Raw genomic sequence first — 21007 nt, 5'->3', positions numbered from 1 at the left:
TCCTCATTCTGAAGGCCCTGTCTATCCGGTGGCAACTTCTCTACTGCAACATGATGAAGAAAATACCATGCAGGGCAGGGCAGTGGTAAAACTCTCACCAGTTTCCAAAGCCACAGTCCATTACAGCCTCCAGAAGGGCCATTTCCTCTTGAGCAGTCCAGCTGGGATCAAGAACAGGAAAGTCTGAGGTCTGAAGGAAAAGTGATTTTACAAAAATCAATTAACTACACTGGTAGAAATGGGTCCTGGTAACTCTGACCATTATTTCTGGTCTTGTTGAATGCTTTGCATTAGAATGGTGCCAAGAGATGCCTGAACTGAATTCCCCTAAGTTGTCAGCCTCCTACCTCCACTTCCCTCAGTATAAAAGCCTCTCAAGAAAGCATGATCATCTGACCAAAGATGGGGACAGTCAGTGCTGGAGGAGTGTGGAGAAGAGCTGTGAATTGGTCTGGACCTTGTAGAATTCAATCTGGCCTTATGCAAAAAAAGGGATTAAAATGTCCTGTTTGACCTAAATATCCTATTCCTGGAAAACATGTTCCAAAGAAGTCATCAATCTGAAGGAAATTCCCATATACATCAAAATATTTACAGTAGCAATTTTATAGAAGGAAAGAAATGGAAACAAAGTAAATGCTAATTGATCAGGGAATGGCTAAACCAATGAACATAAATATAACTCAGCTGTTAAAAAAAACCCACCACCAACAACAATATAAAGACCACAGAAATGCCTGAAAAGACTTAAGATGAACTCATAAAAAATGAAATAAATGGGGGGGGGGAAGGGCAGCTAGGTAGAGCAGTGGATAGAGCACCAGCCCTGAATTCAGAAGGACCCAAGTTTAAATCTGGTCTCAGACATTTAACACTTCCTAGCGGTGTGACCCCAGCCTCAAAAAAAAAAAAAAAAAAAAAAAGAAAGAAAGAAAGAAATGGAACCAAGAAAATAATATGCACAATGATTACAACATGTAAAAAATAACAATAAAATTGAAATTGAGCTCTTTAAAATAATAACGATCATGCGTGGTCCTAAAGAAGAGAATAGAAAACTGTTCCTTCTTTGAAGAGGTGAGCAAGTATTGGCATGTGTTCCACATAACATCTTAAATCGCACTTGGTCAGTGTAGAGACTAGTTTTGTTGAATTGTTTTCTTATTTTTTTTTCCTTGTTAGAAGGGATGGCTCTCAGGAAGGGAGGAAGAAGCATTTTGTTAAATGTAGGGGATTTATTTATTATCAATAAAAGTATTTTAAAATGTTAAAAAAAAAAAAAGAAAAAAGAAAGTTGCCAGCCACTACTGTCAGGTAAGGAACAGGAAAAAAACAAAAAACAAAAAAAAAAAAACCACACACATTAAAATACTATCACAAGAAACCCTCTGCATGTCTAAACTTATACATGCCTTTTCATATGAATATTAAGAGTTTACTGACATTACACTATCTTTAATGAGGGACTTAGCACTGTTAGGAACTAATCAGAACAAAAGAAACATGACATAGTTCCCACACATGGAGCCTTAAAGTAACTACTACCAACCTGAGGACTAGGAATAGGACACTTAAATACATCATGTCATACATCTACTAAAAGTCCTGACAACAATGTAAAGTGTTTCTATCACTGTCAACCTTTGAAGACAACAGATAATCAAATAGATGTAGAAAACTTTATAAGTTTGCAAAGTGGTTTCCTTAAAAACACCTTGAGAATTAGGAAGTACAAGCATTATTACTCTCATTTTGTAGATGAAAAACAAGGGTTCTTTCCTTGCCTCATGTCATATGACAAGGAACTATCTGAGCTGGGATTAAGACCTGATTCGATATATAACCTATTCTTTCCACTACATCATGTTGCATCTCAAGGGACTTAAAGATTAATCTACCATTCCTCACCAAATGCAAAATGAGGCAAACAAGTTAATAATGAACATCTGGTTAGTTATGGAAGGAACTACTCAAGAATGTAATAATCAAATTACAAAAAGGTGCATAGCCTATGGGATTTCTGATTCATGCTCCACCTGCCACAGCACAAATAACTTGTTAATATGAAGTTAAGAAATGATTTAGATCCCCTCTCTCTCCAATTTTTTTGACGTGATCTGAAATTTCTTATTTGGAAAAGCAATAATCTTTGTTACTGGTAGAATATAAAATTTGGAAAAAAGATGAGAAAGCCAATGGGAAAGTTCTCCATATGAATGGAAAGGCCAGAAATGTATAAAATCTTAAGGAGCAACTGACATCTACCTACAAAAGGCCTCTCCTATGACCCCATGATGCCTAGTCATCCTTTCTCTACCCCAAAAGTAATAGGATTTTTAAAACACACACACACGTATATGGTAACAAAGTGTTACCATACTATAAAAAGGTTGTGTATGTGGGGAAGAGGGAGTAGAGAGAGAAATGGATGATATAATTGGAAAAACTAAATAAGGAAAAAGTTGAACCTACAGAGAAATTTGGTTTCCAAGGGAGATGAGGCCCAAACCAACTGACAAAAGAATCTGGCCACTTTAACAGATACATCCTTATAGTGGAGAAATGTGACTCATCAGGCCAAGCAAGTTTGAGTGAATCATCTCTTTCAGACCTTTACTCTCCTCTGATCTCATTCTGTATACCCATCAAATGACTTTTTAAATCTTAATTCAGTTCTTCAAGTAGATTTTCCTACTGGGAAGATAAAGCAGTCTGTAAGTATTAGAAATGAATATTTTGCTCCTTCACATTTTATATTCCTAATTATAAATTAATAAATTGACATTCTAGTGCCAATCTTTTGTGAGTTTGAAAAATATGATCTAGTTTCTCCTGAATCTATGCAACTCTGACAAAGTTGGATGGTAAAAGCCAGACCCCAGAAAACAGAAGGAGTAATGAACCAAAAGTAGTTCTATGGGAGGGATTTTTAACCTTATTTCTTTTTTCTTATTTTATTTTAATAGTATTTTATTTTTCCAATCACATATAAAAATAATTTTCAATATTCACTTTTATAAGATCTTGAGTTTTTTTCTCCCTTCCTCCCTTACCCCTCCCCCCAAGCCAGCAATCAATCTTATATAAGTTATACATACACAATCATTCGATCTGCATTCAGTTTCTGTAGTTCCTTCTCTAGATGTAGATGGCATTTTCAATCCCAACTCTATTGGAATTGTCTTGGATCACTGTATTGCTGGGAAGAGCTAAGTCTATCATAACTGATCATCATATGATCTTGCTGTTATTGTGTACAATTTAACCTTATTTTCCTCATGGATCTCTTGAGCAGTCTAATCTGAGACTATTAACTAAAGCCTATTAACACCTTCTCAGTATAACGTTTTTGAATGCATAAAATAAAAGAACAGGGTTACAAAGAAAACAAATTATATAGAAAAAGCAATCAAAAGGGGGCAGCTAGGTGGCGCAGTGGATAGAGCACCAGCCTTGAATTCAGGAGGACCAGAGTTAAATCTGGTCTACTTAACACTTCCTAGCTGTGTGACCCTGGGCAAGTCACTTAACCCCAGCCTGGGGGTGGGGGGGAGAGAAGCAATCAAAATACTTAAAAAACAAGTACAAAGACCCTAGGTTAAAAACTCTTGGACTATAGAAAAGTTCTCTTTTAATTGTCTTAAAATTACAAAAAAAAAAAAAAAAAAAAAAAAAATCATGATTTCAAAACCATATTGTAAACAAAAATTTCTACTGGTTTTTCTCCATCAAAGACAGTGGAACCACCACAGTTGGAATATGCCATCACAAACCCAAAAGTATTTAAAGAGAAAATGGAAATGATCAAGAGAATGAAGACCAGAAAGGCAGCCAAATTAGATCAAGTATCTAGAGGAGATTGATGCTGGAGTTGATACAACTGTGAGAGTTTTGGGGGACTGATTCTAAAGGGAAGATACCAAAAGAATGGAAAAAATTTCAGATCTTACTGACAACAAAAAAGTTTATCAAGAGAATATCAACAATTATCAACCTGTGTGTCTAGCTCCCATCAATATAATGAATGGATGAGAGTATGTGTAGAGAACAAAGAGGCTTTCAAAAATTTAACAATGGAGCATATCTTTGCTATTTCGAAGTTTAGTAACATCCCACTGTGCTTATTGATTGGTGGTTACCCCTTTTTCCCCAGTTTAAAAAAAAAAAAGCTTTTAAACTTGTAGAATGAAATAGTTCCAAGTAAATTACTTTCAAATGTATTTAAATGAAGTACCTCCCATAGATATATCACGATCCCTTGAGATTCTTTAGAACACATAAAAATAATATGAGAATAAAAAATAATAATATATTATAATAATAAATAATATAAAATAATAAAAAAAAATAAGAAGTAATCCTGCTCAATGGTCTTACAATAAACATAAGGAAAACCAAAACCAGGGAGATATATTGGGAGAATGCCAATAGTCTTCTCCACTGTGATGAGAAAGATCTAACACAGAAACCAGGTGAAGGAGGGGTTTCCTGTGGATGTGAGATACTTCAACTGTTCCAATTTGCAGATGACATTGGGCTAAAATGTAGCAAGCCCCAATACAATGCAGAGCTTCCTGGGAAAACTGTATAATCATGCAAAGGTCTGCCCATTCACATAGGACACACCAAGTGATGAAGAAAGTCTATTACCCAAATCTCAATATGCATGGACATCTGAATGGACATCCAATAGAATGTGACCAATAGCATGGACAGTACAAATGGATGATGAGCTGTTCCCAGAATTGAAAAGAAGTTGAGAAGTTGAAAAGAAGCACTTGAGAGAAGTACAGGTTGAACAATGCTGGGGAAACTACAAAGCACTTTTGTCAACACCAAGTTTCTCATAAAACCAAAATTTTTCAATACAAAATTTTATCTGGTATTTTTCTGGTATGATGGTAAAACCTTGGAACAGCATTGCTTCTGAAGAACTAAAGATAAGATATTTATAGACGTTCACAGAAAGGTGTGACGTAGGTGTGAACAAGAAATTCCAAAGAATAAGAATGAAAGAGTTAAATATAGTAGAAAGAGAATATGGATTAATTATACGACAAGAGTGAGATATAATGGGGATTTCTACAAGGTTCTATTAATACCCTCAAGATGTTGAAGAAAAGTGAGAAAAACTTCGAGCACAGTGGCTGAACCACCTATGGGAGACTTTTGGAAAGCCATGGATAGGAGCTGCACTGGATGGCCTGGCATAAATGGGTGATCTGCAAGGTGGAAGAAATACATGAACTGATGAGATCACCTGACAGATGTAATTAGCAGATATCTGTGTACCTTAAAAAAAAATCTCCAAAGCTCATTTGCATATAATACGCCCAAAAATAATCATTTAGGAAATGACAAATGTTGAGGAGCTTCAGGTAAAAACACTAATTTATTGGTATGATTCAGAATTGAGAGTAATTTGTAAAAGCAATTCTGTAAAGCAATTTTGAATTATGCCCCTAAAGTCATTAAATTATAAATGCCTTTTGATCCAATGATAATAGTACTTGGAATGTATCCCAAATCAAAGAAAGAAAAAAAAAGCACCCATATATACCAAAAATTTATAATAGCTTTTTTCACAGTAGCCCCAAACCATAAATTAAAGGGGTACCTATTGCTAAATAAATTATGGTGTAAAAATATGACTGTTATTGTGTCATAAGAAATTATACAATCGACAGTTTTAGAAATAAATGGGAAGGACATGGGAACTGATGCAGAGTCAAGGGAACAGAATCAGAAGAACAATTTATAGAATGATTACAATACTATAAAGATAAACAACTCTCACAATTTAAAAACTCTGATCAATGATAAACAACAATTCCAGAGGGCTAATGATGAAGTACTTCTGAGAGAAAAAGTGACAGGCTCAAAATGCAAAAACAAAACAAAACAAAACAAAATGCATTATTGGACTTGGCCAATGAAGGAATCCACTTTGCCTAAGTATGCATATTTGTGATGGTTTTGTTTTTTTCTTTTTCTTTGCTTTGAAGGGGAGGGGCAGTAGGTAGGAGAGAATAAATGCTTTCTAATTTATAAATAAATGTTAAATTTATCTCATAGATTTATAGAGCTCTTTAAGATCTGAAGATCTCTGAAGCTATTCTAAGATCTTGGAGGCTTTGAAGGGCTCCATTATTGACGTGTGAAGTAAAAGTTTTAAGCCAAGATATCTTAGTACATGAAGAAGCTTCTTTAAAAATTTACTGGGCCACTATTATTGAAATCAGAAAAGATAAATACAGAGGAAAAAAATGCCAGAAAAACAAACATGGTAGGAATAATAAAGATGGATTACAATAGAACTGAGGCTGAGGAGAGTTGATGTCTTTTGGGCCCTTTGCTGTGACTGTGAAAATGATGTGCTGGCACTATTTCCTTTGATCCTCCCAACAACCTTGTGAGGTGGTTAGGATAAACAAGTTAACCGAGTATCAAGAAACAAAAGTAACTTGCCTAAAGAATAATGGATCAGCAGTCTCCTGACCTAGGCGTCTGTCTCAGTGGCTCTACTAAATGGGTGATCTTGGGCCATACCCTTCTTTGGGCCTCAGCTTCCTAATTTTCAAAATGTGCGAGTTCCTAAAGGCCCCTTCTTCTAACATTTCTGAGAACTTGTTCTCAGAAATCTATGTTCTTACCATTATTTCATAAGTGTGATCGCTTTGATGCTTCTTATACTCAAATCCTCGGGTAAAGCACTGTAAAACAGAAAAAATAAGTGACTTATAAGTTTATCTAGTGCTTCTTTACAAGTTCAAGAAAGAATTTTTTTTTTTTTCATATTTGTGTAATATGTATGGAACAGTATGGAATTGGGGACCTGAACTTGTGAATTTGTTGGAAACAATCAATTTTCAACAAAGGAAATGCTCTCTACAATTGCAGGTAGATACCTTCTTTGCAACCTAGGATCTTTAAGAGTTGTGTAGAGTACCAAATGTTAAGGCATTAACCCTGAGGGACCCATATCCAGGAATGTGTTAGAGGAAAAACCGAATGCAGGTCTCTCTAGCTTAAAGATCAGTTCTCTATCTGCTATGCCATACTACTTCCCAGTTTTCGTGATTCAAAAATGCTTTTGAAGCCTTTTGTTTGAATCAATCAAACAGGGTACTGGCTGCCTTAGCCACTGACTGATTGGCCCTCAATAGGAAGACAAATTCAATGGTCTTAACATCAGGCTTCTGCCTGCACTTCTAGGGACCAGTCCAACTCCTTCTGGCTGCCTGGACTAATCTAGTCAGATAACGTCATGTCTGCTATCCAGCTTTCACTGCCATCAGGTTGAGAGAAAGCAGTTATCTTGGGTTATATCAGGGGCAGCATATATTTGCTTGGCATATATTTGCTATCTCAGTGCTTTAACTTTCCTAGATGTATCTAGATGTGACTTCAGAGGACTGATTGTGATGTCTCCTGCCTCTGAGTAGAGAGGTGCTGAAGGTACTGCAGGTGAGAAGATATACATGTTAGATACTGTTTGTTTGCTCAGCTATTTTTTATTATAAAGGAAGGCTACTGGTGGGAAGGAAAAGTCACTAGAAAGTGACAGTGATTAAAAAAAAAAAAAAAAAAAAAAGGAAAGACCATAAATAAAATGTCTTAGAAGAAAAAAAGAATAAGAGATGCAAATGTCTGGGCTACATTGTGAGTTACCTGCAAGCAAAGGAGGAATGGAGGAGGTCCACATTCAGCACATTTAATATAGGGCTCCATGAGATAGGAAGAACATCCCCGGCAGGGAGGCTTATCAAAGGGATCATCTAGAAAAGAGGAAAAAAAAATTTTAATTATGGCTATTTTTGTCTTAATTTTGTTTTACATCATCTATCATCTTCTTTTCTAAATATATTCCACTGGTTCCCTTCCAAAGAGAGCCAACTATTATAACAAAAAAAAAAAAAAAGGAAAAATTAGTTCAACAAAACTAACCATTCATCAAGTGAATCTGGCAATATATGCAAGATTCCATGTCCATAGATCCCTACTTCTGAAAAGAAGAGGAAAGATATATTTTCTCTCATCTTCTTCATGACCAAGGTTTATCATTAATTATATAACATTCAGGAGTTTATAGTTTAACTATCGATCCTAATTTTTAAATTTTAAATTATAGACATGGCTTTAATTATTGTGTAAATTTTTCTCCTGGTTCAGCTTCTTCACTTTGCTTTAGTTTATAAAATTCTTCCCATGAAAAGAAATGGAACTTTATTAGAAGACATTCAAGCATTCCTGACAAATAGTCCCAATACTGAATAGAATGTTTACAAAACAAACATAAGAGACAAGAGAAACCTAGAAAGGTGAATATATAAGAAGAACTGAAAGGGGGGCAGCTAGGTGGCGCAGTGGATAGAGTACCAGCCCTGAATTCAGGAGGACCTGAGTTCAAATCTGGTCTCAGACACTTAACACTTCCTAGCTGTGTGACTCTGGGCAAGTCACTTAACCCCAACTTCAGAGGAAAAAAAAAAAACCTGAAAGGTGTTAAATGATGATTAAGTGCTTATACTCTAATAGGAGAAGAAAAGAGTGTCCCTTAAAAATCGAGTCATAAAAAGAATTTAAAAAGAAGAACAGATCCAGGATGTGGGTTTGCTCTCTTTTATGGTTTTTAAAAGAGAAAAGGAAAAGGAATATGAAATATCATGAAGGGAAAGGAAAAGAAATAATTCCAATTAAAATAATTATAGAATGTATTAAATATCTGCCTATCTACACACCAAAAAATAGGAATTAAATGAGTTTAACTACAAAATTAAAAAATATGACTTAAAGAAACGGACTTAACAATAACCACAGTAGTCTAGTATTTGATAAACTCAAAGACTTCAGCTTCTGGGATAAGAACTCACTATTTGATAAAAATTGCTGGGGAAATTGGAAAATAATGTCAGAAATTAGGCACTAATACCTCACACTGAATACCAAGGTAAGGTCAAAATGTGTTTATGATTTAGACATAAAAGGTGATCTACAAACAAATTAGGAGAACAAGGGAATATCTACTTCTTAGAACTGTGAAGAAGGAAGAAATTTATGGTCAAAGAACCAGAAAACTTTATGAAATACAAAATGAATAATTTTGATTATATTAAATTAAAAAGGGTTTGTACAAACAAAACCAATGCAGACAAAATTAGAAGGGAAGCAGAAAACTGGGGGGAAAAATGTTATATTCAAGGGTTCTGATAAAGGCCTTATTTCTAAAATATATGGAGAATTAACTAAAATTTATAGGAATACAAACCATTTTTCAACTGATAAATGATCAAAGGATATGAACAGACAATTTTCAGATGAAGAAATTAAAACCATTTTTAGTCATATGAAAAAATGCTCTAATATAAGACAACTCTGAAGTACACTACACAGCTCTCAAATCGGCTAAGATCACAGGAAAAGATAATGACAAATATTAGAGGGGATGTGGGAAAAGTGAGACACCAATACATTGTTGGTCGATCCAACCATTCTGGAGAGGAATTTGGAACTATGCCCAAAGGACTATCAAACTGTACATACCCTTTGATCCAGCAGTGTTTCTATTGGGTCTATACCCCAAAGAGATCATAAAAAAGGGAAAAGGACCCACATTTGCAAAAATGTTTGTGGCAGATCTTTTTATAGTGGCAAGAAACTGGAAACTGAGTGGATGCCCATCAGTTGGAGAATGGCTGAATAAGTTATGATACATGAATATTATGGAATATTATTGTTCTATAAGAAATGATCAGCAGGATGATTTCACAAAAGCCTGGAGACACTTACATGAATTGATGCTAAGTGAAGTGACTAGAACCAGGAAAAGACTGTACGCAGCAACAAAGAAGATTATGTGATGATCAAATCTGATGGACATGGCTCTTCTCAACAATGAGGTGACTTAGGCCAATTCTAATAACTTGTGATGGAGATAGCCATGTACACCCACAGAGAGGACTATGGAGACTGAATATGGATCACTATAAAGTCCTGTCATCTCTCAATTGTAATACTTCTCTGGGAGGAGGTTTCTTTTCTGTATAATCTTTTCCTCTGTGAGCAGGTTTCTTAAGAGGCTTCTGGACCCTTCCCCTCCAAAAATGTGGGATTGCTGGACTTGCGAATCCACGTGACCTCTTCTCTTTGACTCAAACCAGACTGCCATCTCAACTCAATGTCCCAGTCTAGACTGACTCTTCAGACTCAATGTTGCCTTCTTTTATCCTCGAAGAGAATGTGCTTGTGGGAACTCCTTCAACCAATGAACTTGGTCCTTTTTAAAGGCGTAAACTCCTTTAAATATGAAAACTCCTTTTTAGAAGTCTAAAGGTGTAAACGCCTTTTAAAGGTGTGAACTAACGGTGTGAACTCTGAGCTAGAGAATTGTTTAGATAACCTGAGTTAGCACCTAGTAATCTAGTAATCTTAACAGATCACAACATAGTATATTTTCATCTTTTTTGTTGTTTGCTTACTTTTTTGCTTTCTTTCTCATTTTTTCCTTTTTGAACAGTTTTTTTCTTGTATAGCATGATAAATGTGGAAATACATGTAGAAGAATTGTACATAGGATTGTATATTGAATTACTAGCCATCTAGGGGAGAGGACTAGGAAAAGGAAGGAAAAAAAATTGGAACATAAGGTTCTGCAAGGGTGAATGCTAAAAACTATCTCTGCATGTATTTTGAAAATAAAAAGCTATTATTAATTAAAAAAAAAAGAAATAGACTTAAATAATTAGAGATTAATTGCTCATAGTTAGGCTGCATCAATATAATAAAAAAGGCAATAATATCTGTAACATGCTCTCCTGGCAGTTACAATTACTAGGCTGTCCTAGGCCCAACAGAATACCTTTGACCACTGTCCTTTGCAGTGTCAATTCTACCCGGCTCGCCTCCTCTGAGGCCTTCAAAAGTCTCTGGCCACGATCTCTTGAATCTATAGCTTAATAAGCGGTAGCACGCAACAGCCACATGTAATCTTAAAAGCCTTTATTATACCTACTCACATAATGCCCTAACTGATGCCCTGACTTGTTGGTTCCCTAGTGAACACCTGGTCAGAAGACCCACGTGTTCACTACCAAAATCCTTACCTCTTTTGGCTACCCATCTTGGCTTGGTCACCCAGGGTAGGGAGCCAGGGTGAAGAGCACCAGGTTAAAGAGAACGACTGCTGCCTGCAGTGGGCTTATAAAGGACCTGTGAGGTCACACACACAGCCAATCAGCGAGAGAGTCACCCATTACGATGCTATCTCATCCTGGCCAAGATCCCACCCAAGGGCAGTCCTAATATCCAAAGAAATTACTTCTGGGCCTCAATCTCCCGATGCACTGTGGTGCCACCCATTTAAAGGGCCCTTACAAATATCTAATTTAATTAGAAAATTCAGTGCCTTATTATTCAAATTCCCAAAGACATACTTTACAGAATGAACCAAAATATTAACAAAATTCATGAAGAACCAAATTTCTTAAATTTTTCCACTGGCAACCCCCACATTCACTTATGAGACCCCATTTGAGGCCTATTTTTTTTTTTTCTTCTGAGGCTGGGGTTAAGTGACTTGCCCAGGATCACACAGCTAGGAAGTGTTAAGTGTCTGAGATCAGATTTGAACTCTGGTCCTCCTGAGTTCAAGGCTGGTGCTCTAGCCACTGCGCCTACCTTGCTGTCCCTTGAGGCCTATTTAAACCAGTTTAAGAACTGGGATCTGGAATAAAAGGTAAAGAATCTCAAAGGAAACAATGAAAAAAAAAGTGGAAATAAGGGATGCCCCCAACAACCAGATCAAAAATTATACTGTAAAACAGTATCAAAGCTAGTTGGTATTGGTTAAAAGAAGAAAGTTAATCATGGAATAGATATGGAAAAACTATACATATTCAATAAAACAATCTTTATTCCCTTAAATACTTACTATTCGACAAAAATATTTGGAAAAACTGGAAAGTAGTCTGGCAGAAATTAGGTTTAGATTAATACCACACAACATATTCTACAGTAAATTCAATGGATATATGATTTAGATATAAAGATCTTCTCTACTTTGATTATGATATGAAGAGGAGATATGATATTTTTGCAACTACACATAAAAGAATTTTTTAAGTAAAAAATGAAAGGAGATGATTAAAAAATGTGACAATTGGCAGCCCTTTTTGTAAAGGCTAGAAACTGGAAAATGAATCAATGCCCATCAATTGGAGAATGGTTGGGTAAATTATGGTATACGAATGCTATGGAATATTATTGTTCTATAAGAAATGACCAACAGGAGGAATACAGAGAGGATTGGAGAGACTTACAGGAACTGATGCTGAGTGAAATGAGCAGAACCAGGAGATCATTAAATACTTCAGCAATGATACTGTATGAGGATCTATTCTGATGGAAATGGATATCTTCAACAAAGATAAGATCTAATTCAGTTCCAATTGATCAATGATGGACAGAATCAGCTACACCTAGAGAAGGAACACTGAGAAATGAGTGTAAACTGTTTGCATTTTTGTTTTTCTTCCCAGGTTATTTTTGCCTTCTGAATCCAATTCTTACTGTGCAATAAGAAATTCAGTTCTGCACACATATATTATAGTAGGTTATACTATAACACATTTAATATGTATGGGACTGCCTGCCAACTAGGGGAGGGAGTGGAGGGAAGAAGGGAAAATTCAGAATAGATGTGAGTGCAAGGGATAATGTTGTAAAAAATACCCATGCATATGTATTGTCAAAAAAAAAAATTATAATTATAAAATTAATTTAAAATGTAAAAAAAAAAAGTGAAAATAATCACAACTTTAGCAAAGTTGCAGGATACTAAATAAATCCACAGAAATCCTCAGCATTTTTATGTATCACTAACAAAACCCAAAAGCAAGAGATACAAAGAGAAATTCCATTTAAAATAACTGTTGATAGTATAAAATACTTGAGAATCTATCTGCCAAGGGAAAGTCAGAAACTATATGAGCAACACTACAAAACACTTTCCACACAAAGTCAAATCTAAACAACTGGAAAAATATCAAGTGCTCTTGGATAAGTCAAGCAAATATAATAAAGATGACAATACTCCCTAAACTAATGGTACTTATTTAGTACTACATCAATCAAACTACCAAGAAACTATTTTACTCACTTAAGAATAATAACAAAATTCATCTGGAAGAACAAAAGGTCAAAAATTTCAAGGGAATTAATGGAAAAAAAAAAAAAAAAAAAAAAAAGCAAATAAAGATGGCCTAGCTATACCACATCTAAAATTATTTTATAAAGCAGTGGTCATCAAAACCATTTGGTATTGGCTAAGAAACAGAGCAATTGATCAGTGGAATAGTTAGGTTCACAGAACAAAATAGCAAATGACTATAACAATCTAGTATTTGACAAACCCAAAAACCCCAGCTTTTGGGATAAGAATTCACTATTTGACAAAAACTGCTGGGAAAATTTGAAACAACTATGGAAGAAACTAGGCATTGTCCCACACCTAACACCATATACCAAGATAAGGTCAAAATAGGTTCATGATCTAAACATAAAGAATGATATTATAAACAAATTAGAAGAAGATAGGATAATTTACCTCTCAAATCTATGGAGGAGGAAAGAATTTGTGACCAAAGAAGAACTAGAGATCATTACTGATCACAAAATAGATAATTTTGATTATATTAAGTTAAAGAGTTTTTGTACAAACAAAACTAAAGCAGACAAGATTAGAAGAGAAGCAATAAACTAGGAAAACATTTTTACATTCAAAGGTTCTGATAAAGGCCTCATTTCTAAAATACAAAGAGAATTGACTCAAATTTATAAGAATTCAAGCCATGTTCCAACTGATAAATGGTCAAAGAATATGAACAGACAATTTTCAGACAAAGAAATTGAAACTATTTCTAGTCATATAAAAAGGTGCTTCAAATCATTATTTATCAGGGAAATGTAAATTAAGACAACTCTGCAATAACACTACACACCTCTCAGATTGCTAAAATGACAAGAAAAGAAAATGGCAAATGTTGTAGGGGATGTGGGAAAACTGGGACACCGACACATTGTTGGTGGAACTATGAATGGATCCAACCATTCTGGAGAGCAATTTGGAACTATATTCAAAGTTATCAAATTGTGCATATCCTTTGACTCAGCAGTGTTTCTACTGGGCTTATATCCCAAAAAAATCTTAAAGGAGGGAAAGGGATTCACATGTGCAAAACTGTTTGTAACAGCCCTTTTTATAGTGGCTAGAATTAGAAATTGAATGGATGCCCATCAATTGGAGAATGGCTGAATAAATTGTGGCATATGAATGTTGTGGAATATTATTGTTGTGTAAGAAATGACCAGCAGAATGATTTCAGAGAGTCCTGGAGAGACTTACATGAACTGATGCTGAGTGAAATGAGCAGGACCAAGAGATCATTATAGACGGCAACAACAAGACTATATGATGATCAATTCTGAGGGATATGGCCATTTTCAACATTGAGGTGATTCAAACCTGTTCAGTGATGAAGAGAGCCATCTACACCTAGAGAGATGACTGTGGGAACTGAATGTGGACCACAACATAGCATTCTCACTCTTTGTTATTGTTTGCTTGCATTTTGTTTTCTTTCCCAGTTTTTTTTTTCCTTCTTGATCCAATTTTTCTTGTGCAGCAAGATAACTGTATAAATATGTATACATATATTGGATTTAACATGTATTTCAACATATATAATATAACTACCTGCCATCTACGGGAGAGGGTGGGTAGATGGAGGGGATAATTTGGAACAGAAGACTTTGTAAGGGTCAATGTTGAAATTACCCATGCAAATGTTTTGTAAATAAAAAGCTTTAATTAAATTTTAAAAATAAAGACCTAATATCCAAGACATATACAGGAAATTGATATATAAAAATAACAATTTCCCAATAGGTAAATGGTAAAAAGATATAAACCAGAAGTTTTTAAGAAGAAAAGGCAGCTATCAATAACCACAAAATAAAATACTCCAAATTCCTAATAATAAGAGAAATGTAAATGAAAACAACTTTAATATTCCATCTCAAACTACAAAATGATGAAAAGGGAAAATAAAAATTTGCTGGAAGATTGTAGGAATGTGGGCACACTACAGCATTGTTGGTCAAGCTGTGAAATGGTCTAACCATTCTGGAAGCAATTTGGAATTATTTCCCAAAAAGCATCAAACTATGGACAACTTCTGATTCAGTGGTAACACTTATAACTATTTACACCAAAGAAATCAAAGATTCACACACACACACACACACACACACACACACACACACACACACACACACACACACATATACATACATATATGTATATGTTATAGCAGAACTTTTAATTGAAATGATGAACTTCAGATAAAGTAGGTGACCATCAACTGGAAATAACCAACTGAACATGTTAAGATAAAAGAATATAAGTAGAAAACTTCTATACTATAAAAAACGAGGAAAGGGGGACTAGCAGTCCTACATCTCCAAGAAACCTAGGGGGACATATATGAACTGAAGCAGAGAGAACAATCTGCTGTATACAATGATTACAATACAATTTAAAAAGAATCACAGTCTGATCAAAGTCATGACCAACTGTGACTGCAGAAAGCTGATGATGAAGCATGTTTTCCAACTTCTGTCAGAGAAGAGACTGATTGCAAGTGAAGAGGAAGACATTTTCAAATTTGTAAATTTGTTTCAATAGACTGTTTTGAATGATTTGTTGTAAGGAAGAACGCAGATGATGAATGCTGAGTGTGGAGTTCAGAAGACCCGAGTTCAAATCCAGATTCAGAACTAACTAGCTATGTGACCCTGGGCAAGTCATATAACTTACCTCTGCCTCAATTTACTAAACTGTAAAATGGGAATGTCTTAAGGCTCAACTGAAATATATTTGTGTTTAGCACAGTGCTTGGAACATCATAGGTATTTAATAAATATTAGTTCCCTTCTCTTATTCTGGGAAAGAGATTTGAGAAGGAAATTGAAGAGAGATTTTAAAAAATAATAATAATCAATGAAACATCTAAAGAGGACAGACAACCAAGTAAGAAATATCATCTTAAGAGATAGTAATTACTAGATAATACTAAAGAGTACCAAGCAATCTAAGTACTTGACAATAAGTACCAGATGGCTACTAGTTACAATTCTATATACAATCTTGTTCTGTTCTTTGTTAATGGAAACAATGTTTGTCAAGTTCATTAAAAAAGAAAATTTAGGAAAAAATCAGTATTCCCATAAATCTCTGTAGTATTTTAGTGGTAAGGTAATACTGTTATAGTATTGTAACACAACTTGTTTTAGCTGTTAACCAAATGATCAATAACTACTTTGTTTCCAATTATTTGCTGCTACAAAAAGTGCTGATATAAATATCTTAATGTATATGGTGCCCTTCTTTCTAACTTTACCTTTTTGGAATAAATATGTAGCAGTGGGATTTTTAGACAAAAAATATAATAGATGTTTTAGTCATGGGGTGTGTGTGTGTGTGTGTGGTAGGGGGAGAAGTAAGAATAATGCTCAATTGTTTTCCAAAATTGTCTGACTAGTAAATAGCTCTACAACCTATAGTGATAAGTATGTGAATATTTCTAAAACCCTTCCACCTTTTCTCATCTCTGCTTATTTGCCATGCAAGAGGTGGAAATATCAAGAGTTGTTTTGATTTCCCTCCCTCTTACACTTAAATAACTTGGAATAATCTTTTACATTGTTTCTTTTTAAGACTTATTTGTTCTATGGAGTAAATAGTTTTCAGAATTATATATTTGTGTAGTTCCATATATGTGTGTGTGTGTGTGTCTGTATCTTGAATATCACACCCTTATCACAGAAATTGGAGAGATAATTTAAAATAAGTTTTTTTTTTCCTCAAATCAAGAGTTAGATTCCTTTTCTATTCTAATGGAATGGATTGTGTTCCTGGAAAAAGCTTTGCAATTTCAACTAAAATTATCTGTTTAATCTTTGGCAACAGCCTCTCTTCCTTGTTGAGTTAATACTCTCTCTCCTAGTCACGGCTGTGAAAACTACCTGTTCTGGTTCTCTTCTAATTCTTCTTTTACAGCATGACTTTTAATATTCAGGTCACATAGACACTTTTCATTTTATTGTAGTATTTGCCATAAGATGTGAATCTAAAACTAATTTATCCTAACCTGCTTTATAGTTTTCCCAGAAGTTCTAGTCCAATAGAGAGCGCTTTCTCAAATAATTTATGTTGGCAGTTTTAATCAAATAGTGAATTATTGAGTTTGATTGTTTCTGATTCTTCCTTATCTAGTCTGTTCCACTGATGCACCTTGTATTTTTTTTAACAACCAGTGGCAAACAGTTCTAAAGATTACTGCTTGACAGTGTAATTGGAGGTCTGGGCACTCTAGCCCCCACTCCATTATACTCCTGAGATCCAACACTTTTCGTTCCTGTAAATATATGTTGTTACTGGTTTTTCTGGCTTTGTATTGCATCCCCCATAGTCATCATACACTGAAAAGAGCTCTTCACTATCACTGAAAATCTAAGGATTTTATAGCGACCACTCAGTGACCTTCGATACACACATTCAATAAGAGATGAGCTCAGACATACAAAAGAGGTACTCTCCAACATCTTATCTAGGCAGTTCTATGACCAAATACCCATAAGATTGTCAGTAATTTTTTTTTGATTGTCAGTAATTTTTAAAAATAACTGCTTCACAACAAACTGGGAAAACATTTTTACAGTTAAAGGTTCTGATAAAGGCCTCATCTCCAAAATATATAGAGAATTGACCCTAACTTATAAGAAATCAAGCCATTCTCCAATTGATAAATAATCAAAGGATATGAACAGACAATTTTCAGATGATGAAATTGAAACTATTTCCACTCATATGAAAGTGTTCCAAATCACTATTGATCAAAGAAATGCAAATTAAGACAACTCTGAAATACCACTACACACCTGTCAGATTGGCTAAGATGACAGGAACAAGTAACAATGAATGTTGGAAGGGCTGTGGGAAAACTGGGACACTGATGCACTGTTGGTAGAATTGTGAACAAATCCAACCATTCTGGAGAGCAATCTAGAATTATGCCCAAAAAGTTATCAAACTGTGCATACCCTTTGATCCAGCAGTGCTACTACTGGGCTTATATCCCAAGGAAATACTAAAGAAGGGAAAGGGACCTGTATGTGCCAAAATGTTTGTGGCAGCCCTTTTTGTAGTGGCTAGAAACTGGAAAATGAATCAATGCCCATCAGTTGGAATTGGCTGAGTAAATTGTGGTATATGAATGTTATGGAATATTATTGTTCTGTAAGAAATGACTAGCAGGAGGAATACAGAGAGGCTTGGAGAGATTTACATGAACTGATGCTGAATGAAATGAGCAGAACCAGGAGATCATTATACACTTCAACAACCGTATGAAGCTGTATTCTGATGGAAGTGGATATCTTCGACAAAAAGAAGATCTAATTCAGTTCCAATTGATCAATGATGGACAGAATCAGCTACACCCATAGAAGGAACACTGGGAAATGAATGTGGACTACTTGCATTTTTGTTTTTCTTCCCAGGTTATTTTTGCCTTCTGAATCCAATTCTTCCGGTGCAACAAGAAATTCGATTCTGCACACATATATTGTATCTAGGATATACTGTAACATATTTAATATGTATGGGAATGCCTGCCATCTGGGGAGGGGGTGGAGGGAGGAAAAGGAAAAATCAGAACACTAGTGAGTGCAAGGGATAATGTTGTAAAAAATTACCCATACATATACTGTCAAAAAAAAAGTTATAACTATAAAATAAAAAAAAAAATAATTGTTTCAATTTCTACTGATAATGCAAGTTCCACTCTGTATCAAATGCTATAATTTACTGAGAAATTGACAAAGCTCCCATCCTCAAGAAGCTTCCAGACACAAGAATGATGGAAACTAATTAAAGAAACCAAGAGGGGCAATCATTGAATATTTTTTGCATGATTATTTATTAGAAGGGAGGGTTTAACTTAGAGGGAAAAGAAATTTCCATAAATGACTATAATGTAAAAACAAAAGACATCAATAAAATTTGTTTTTTCTTTTTAGATGTACTTTCAAATGTACCTTTGGGTATAGATACAATACATTCTCCCATGTATGCAAATATATGCATGCATACAGACATATATACAGACCTATACCCACCTGTGGATGGGGTATATATATATATGGAGGGAGGATTCATGTATATGCACATGTGTATGAATGTAAATCTGTGTATATATGTACACGACACATAGATATACAGATCTATACGTGTATGTGTGTGTATATATATATATGTGTGTGTATGTGTGTGTGTATATGTGTGTATATGTAAATACACACAAAACACACACATACCAGAGTTGGTAAAAACAGAGGAATACTGGTTCCCTTCCCCTTTGCTACTCCCAGAAATGAACTTCTTTAATGGTTAGGCCAATTATATGAATAGCATAATGGAAAATTACTGCACCAAAAGAAATAATGAATATGAAGTATTTAAAGAAATCTGGGTCACTTTGTATAAACTGGCATGGATGCAAGCAAACAGGATCAGGACAATTAATGTGATAATAATAATCACATAAAAGGCAAATACTACTGAGGGCTTTCAGAACTCCAATTAATAGAGTATCTATCTTGACTTACAATTATTTTGGAAAGCAATTTAGAATTGTGCAAAAAGAAAAAAAAAGTGACAGAAATATCTATCCTTGCTATGGTGAAACAAAGTTCCCTCTCCTTAGCAGAAAGTGATAAGCTGTGGATACAGGAGGTCTGTATTCTGCCGTAATGTCCAATGTGCTGATTTGTCACTTAATGGTAAGACAATATTCAATTTAGTGAGGAAGGGATGCTAGAAAAGGAAAAAAGCACAATGGAAGATGACAGCAATGTAAAAAAATTGTGCTTTTTAAAAAAAAAAAAAAAAAAAAGAATGAAATGTGTTCCTCATAACATATTCAGAAATACAATTCAGAAATCTAAGACACCTGAGGTTCTAAATATTAAGAGGCACACTGGAAAGATCTACATGAACTGATATTGAGTGAAATGAGCAAAACCAAGAAAACATTGTACACAGCAACAAGTTTATATGGTGATTAACTATGGTGGACTTAGCTCTTCTCAACAATGCAGTGATTGAAGTTAATTCCAAAGGACTCAAGATAGAAAGAGCCATCTGCATCCAGAGAGAGAATAATGGAGACTGAATGTATATAGAAGTATAGTATTTTTGTTTGTTTTTTCTGAATTTTGTTTCCTTTTGGTTTGATTTTTCTTGTATAGCATGACAAATATGGAAATATGTTTAAAAGGATTATACACATTTAACCTCTATCAGAATGCTTACTGTCTTGGAGAGGGGGGAGGTAAGCAAGGGGAGGTAGAAAAATTTAGAGCACAAATAAAAATGAATATTTAAAACTATCTTTACATGTATTTGGAAAAATAAAATACTACTAAAAAAAAAATATATATATATATATATTGAGAGGCACAAACCTGCAGTCCCCTAAACACAGCTTCCTGCAATTTGAGTTGCCTTAGAAAGGTTGTTTTCTGAAATGGAGGATAAAAGTTTGAGAAAACATAAGCTCTGAAGAAAATGAAAGGAATTTCTAGAACGTAGGGCATGGTTCTCCAGGATTTTTAATGTATTATGATAGCATTTACCACCTGAAGCCCAGAAAACACTGTTCAACAACCAACTACGCCCTAGTCATGATGTTTCTAAATGAAATTCTAGAGAAAAGTGACTGGGAAAGAAATATGCCCTTTCTGATATAGGCCTTCAAATCCATGCATAAGAATAGAATGGCATGGAATCAGAGAAGGGACCTCAGAGTTTATCCAGCTCAAGTTCTATTCAATCAATTTTCTCCTGGATGTAGGGATTACTATCTACAACATCCTAAGCAGTAATCTG

General features: G+C 34.8%; 1 protein-coding gene across 12 annotated transcripts in view; it reads right to left on the bottom strand.

Moving 5' to 3' along the window:
• TADA2A (transcriptional adaptor 2A) overlaps positions 1–21007 on the bottom strand; it is an 88101-nt gene that overhangs the window by 54934 nt on the left and 12160 nt on the right. For all 12 annotated transcript variants that reach the window (XR_012481280.1, XR_012481281.1, XM_074262079.1 and 9 more), the window contains 3 exons: positions 7672–7778; positions 6654–6713; positions 99–190 (listed from right to left, as the gene is read on the bottom strand). Coding sequence is in view for 10 of the 12 variants with exons in the window: in XM_074262079.1 (XP_074118180.1) it covers positions 99–190; positions 6654–6713; positions 7672–7778 (259 nt within the window). In the remaining 2 variants the exon portion in view is untranslated. The remainder of the gene's footprint in view (positions 1–98; positions 191–6653; positions 6714–7671; positions 7779–21007) is intronic.

This window comes from Sminthopsis crassicaudata, chromosome 4 (assembly GCF_048593235.1).
Source record: "Sminthopsis crassicaudata isolate SCR6 chromosome 4, ASM4859323v1, whole genome shotgun sequence".
NCBI classification, from domain to species: domain Eukaryota; kingdom Metazoa; phylum Chordata; class Mammalia; order Dasyuromorphia; family Dasyuridae; genus Sminthopsis; species Sminthopsis crassicaudata.
This window is presented reverse-complemented; position numbering and strand designations above follow the sequence as displayed.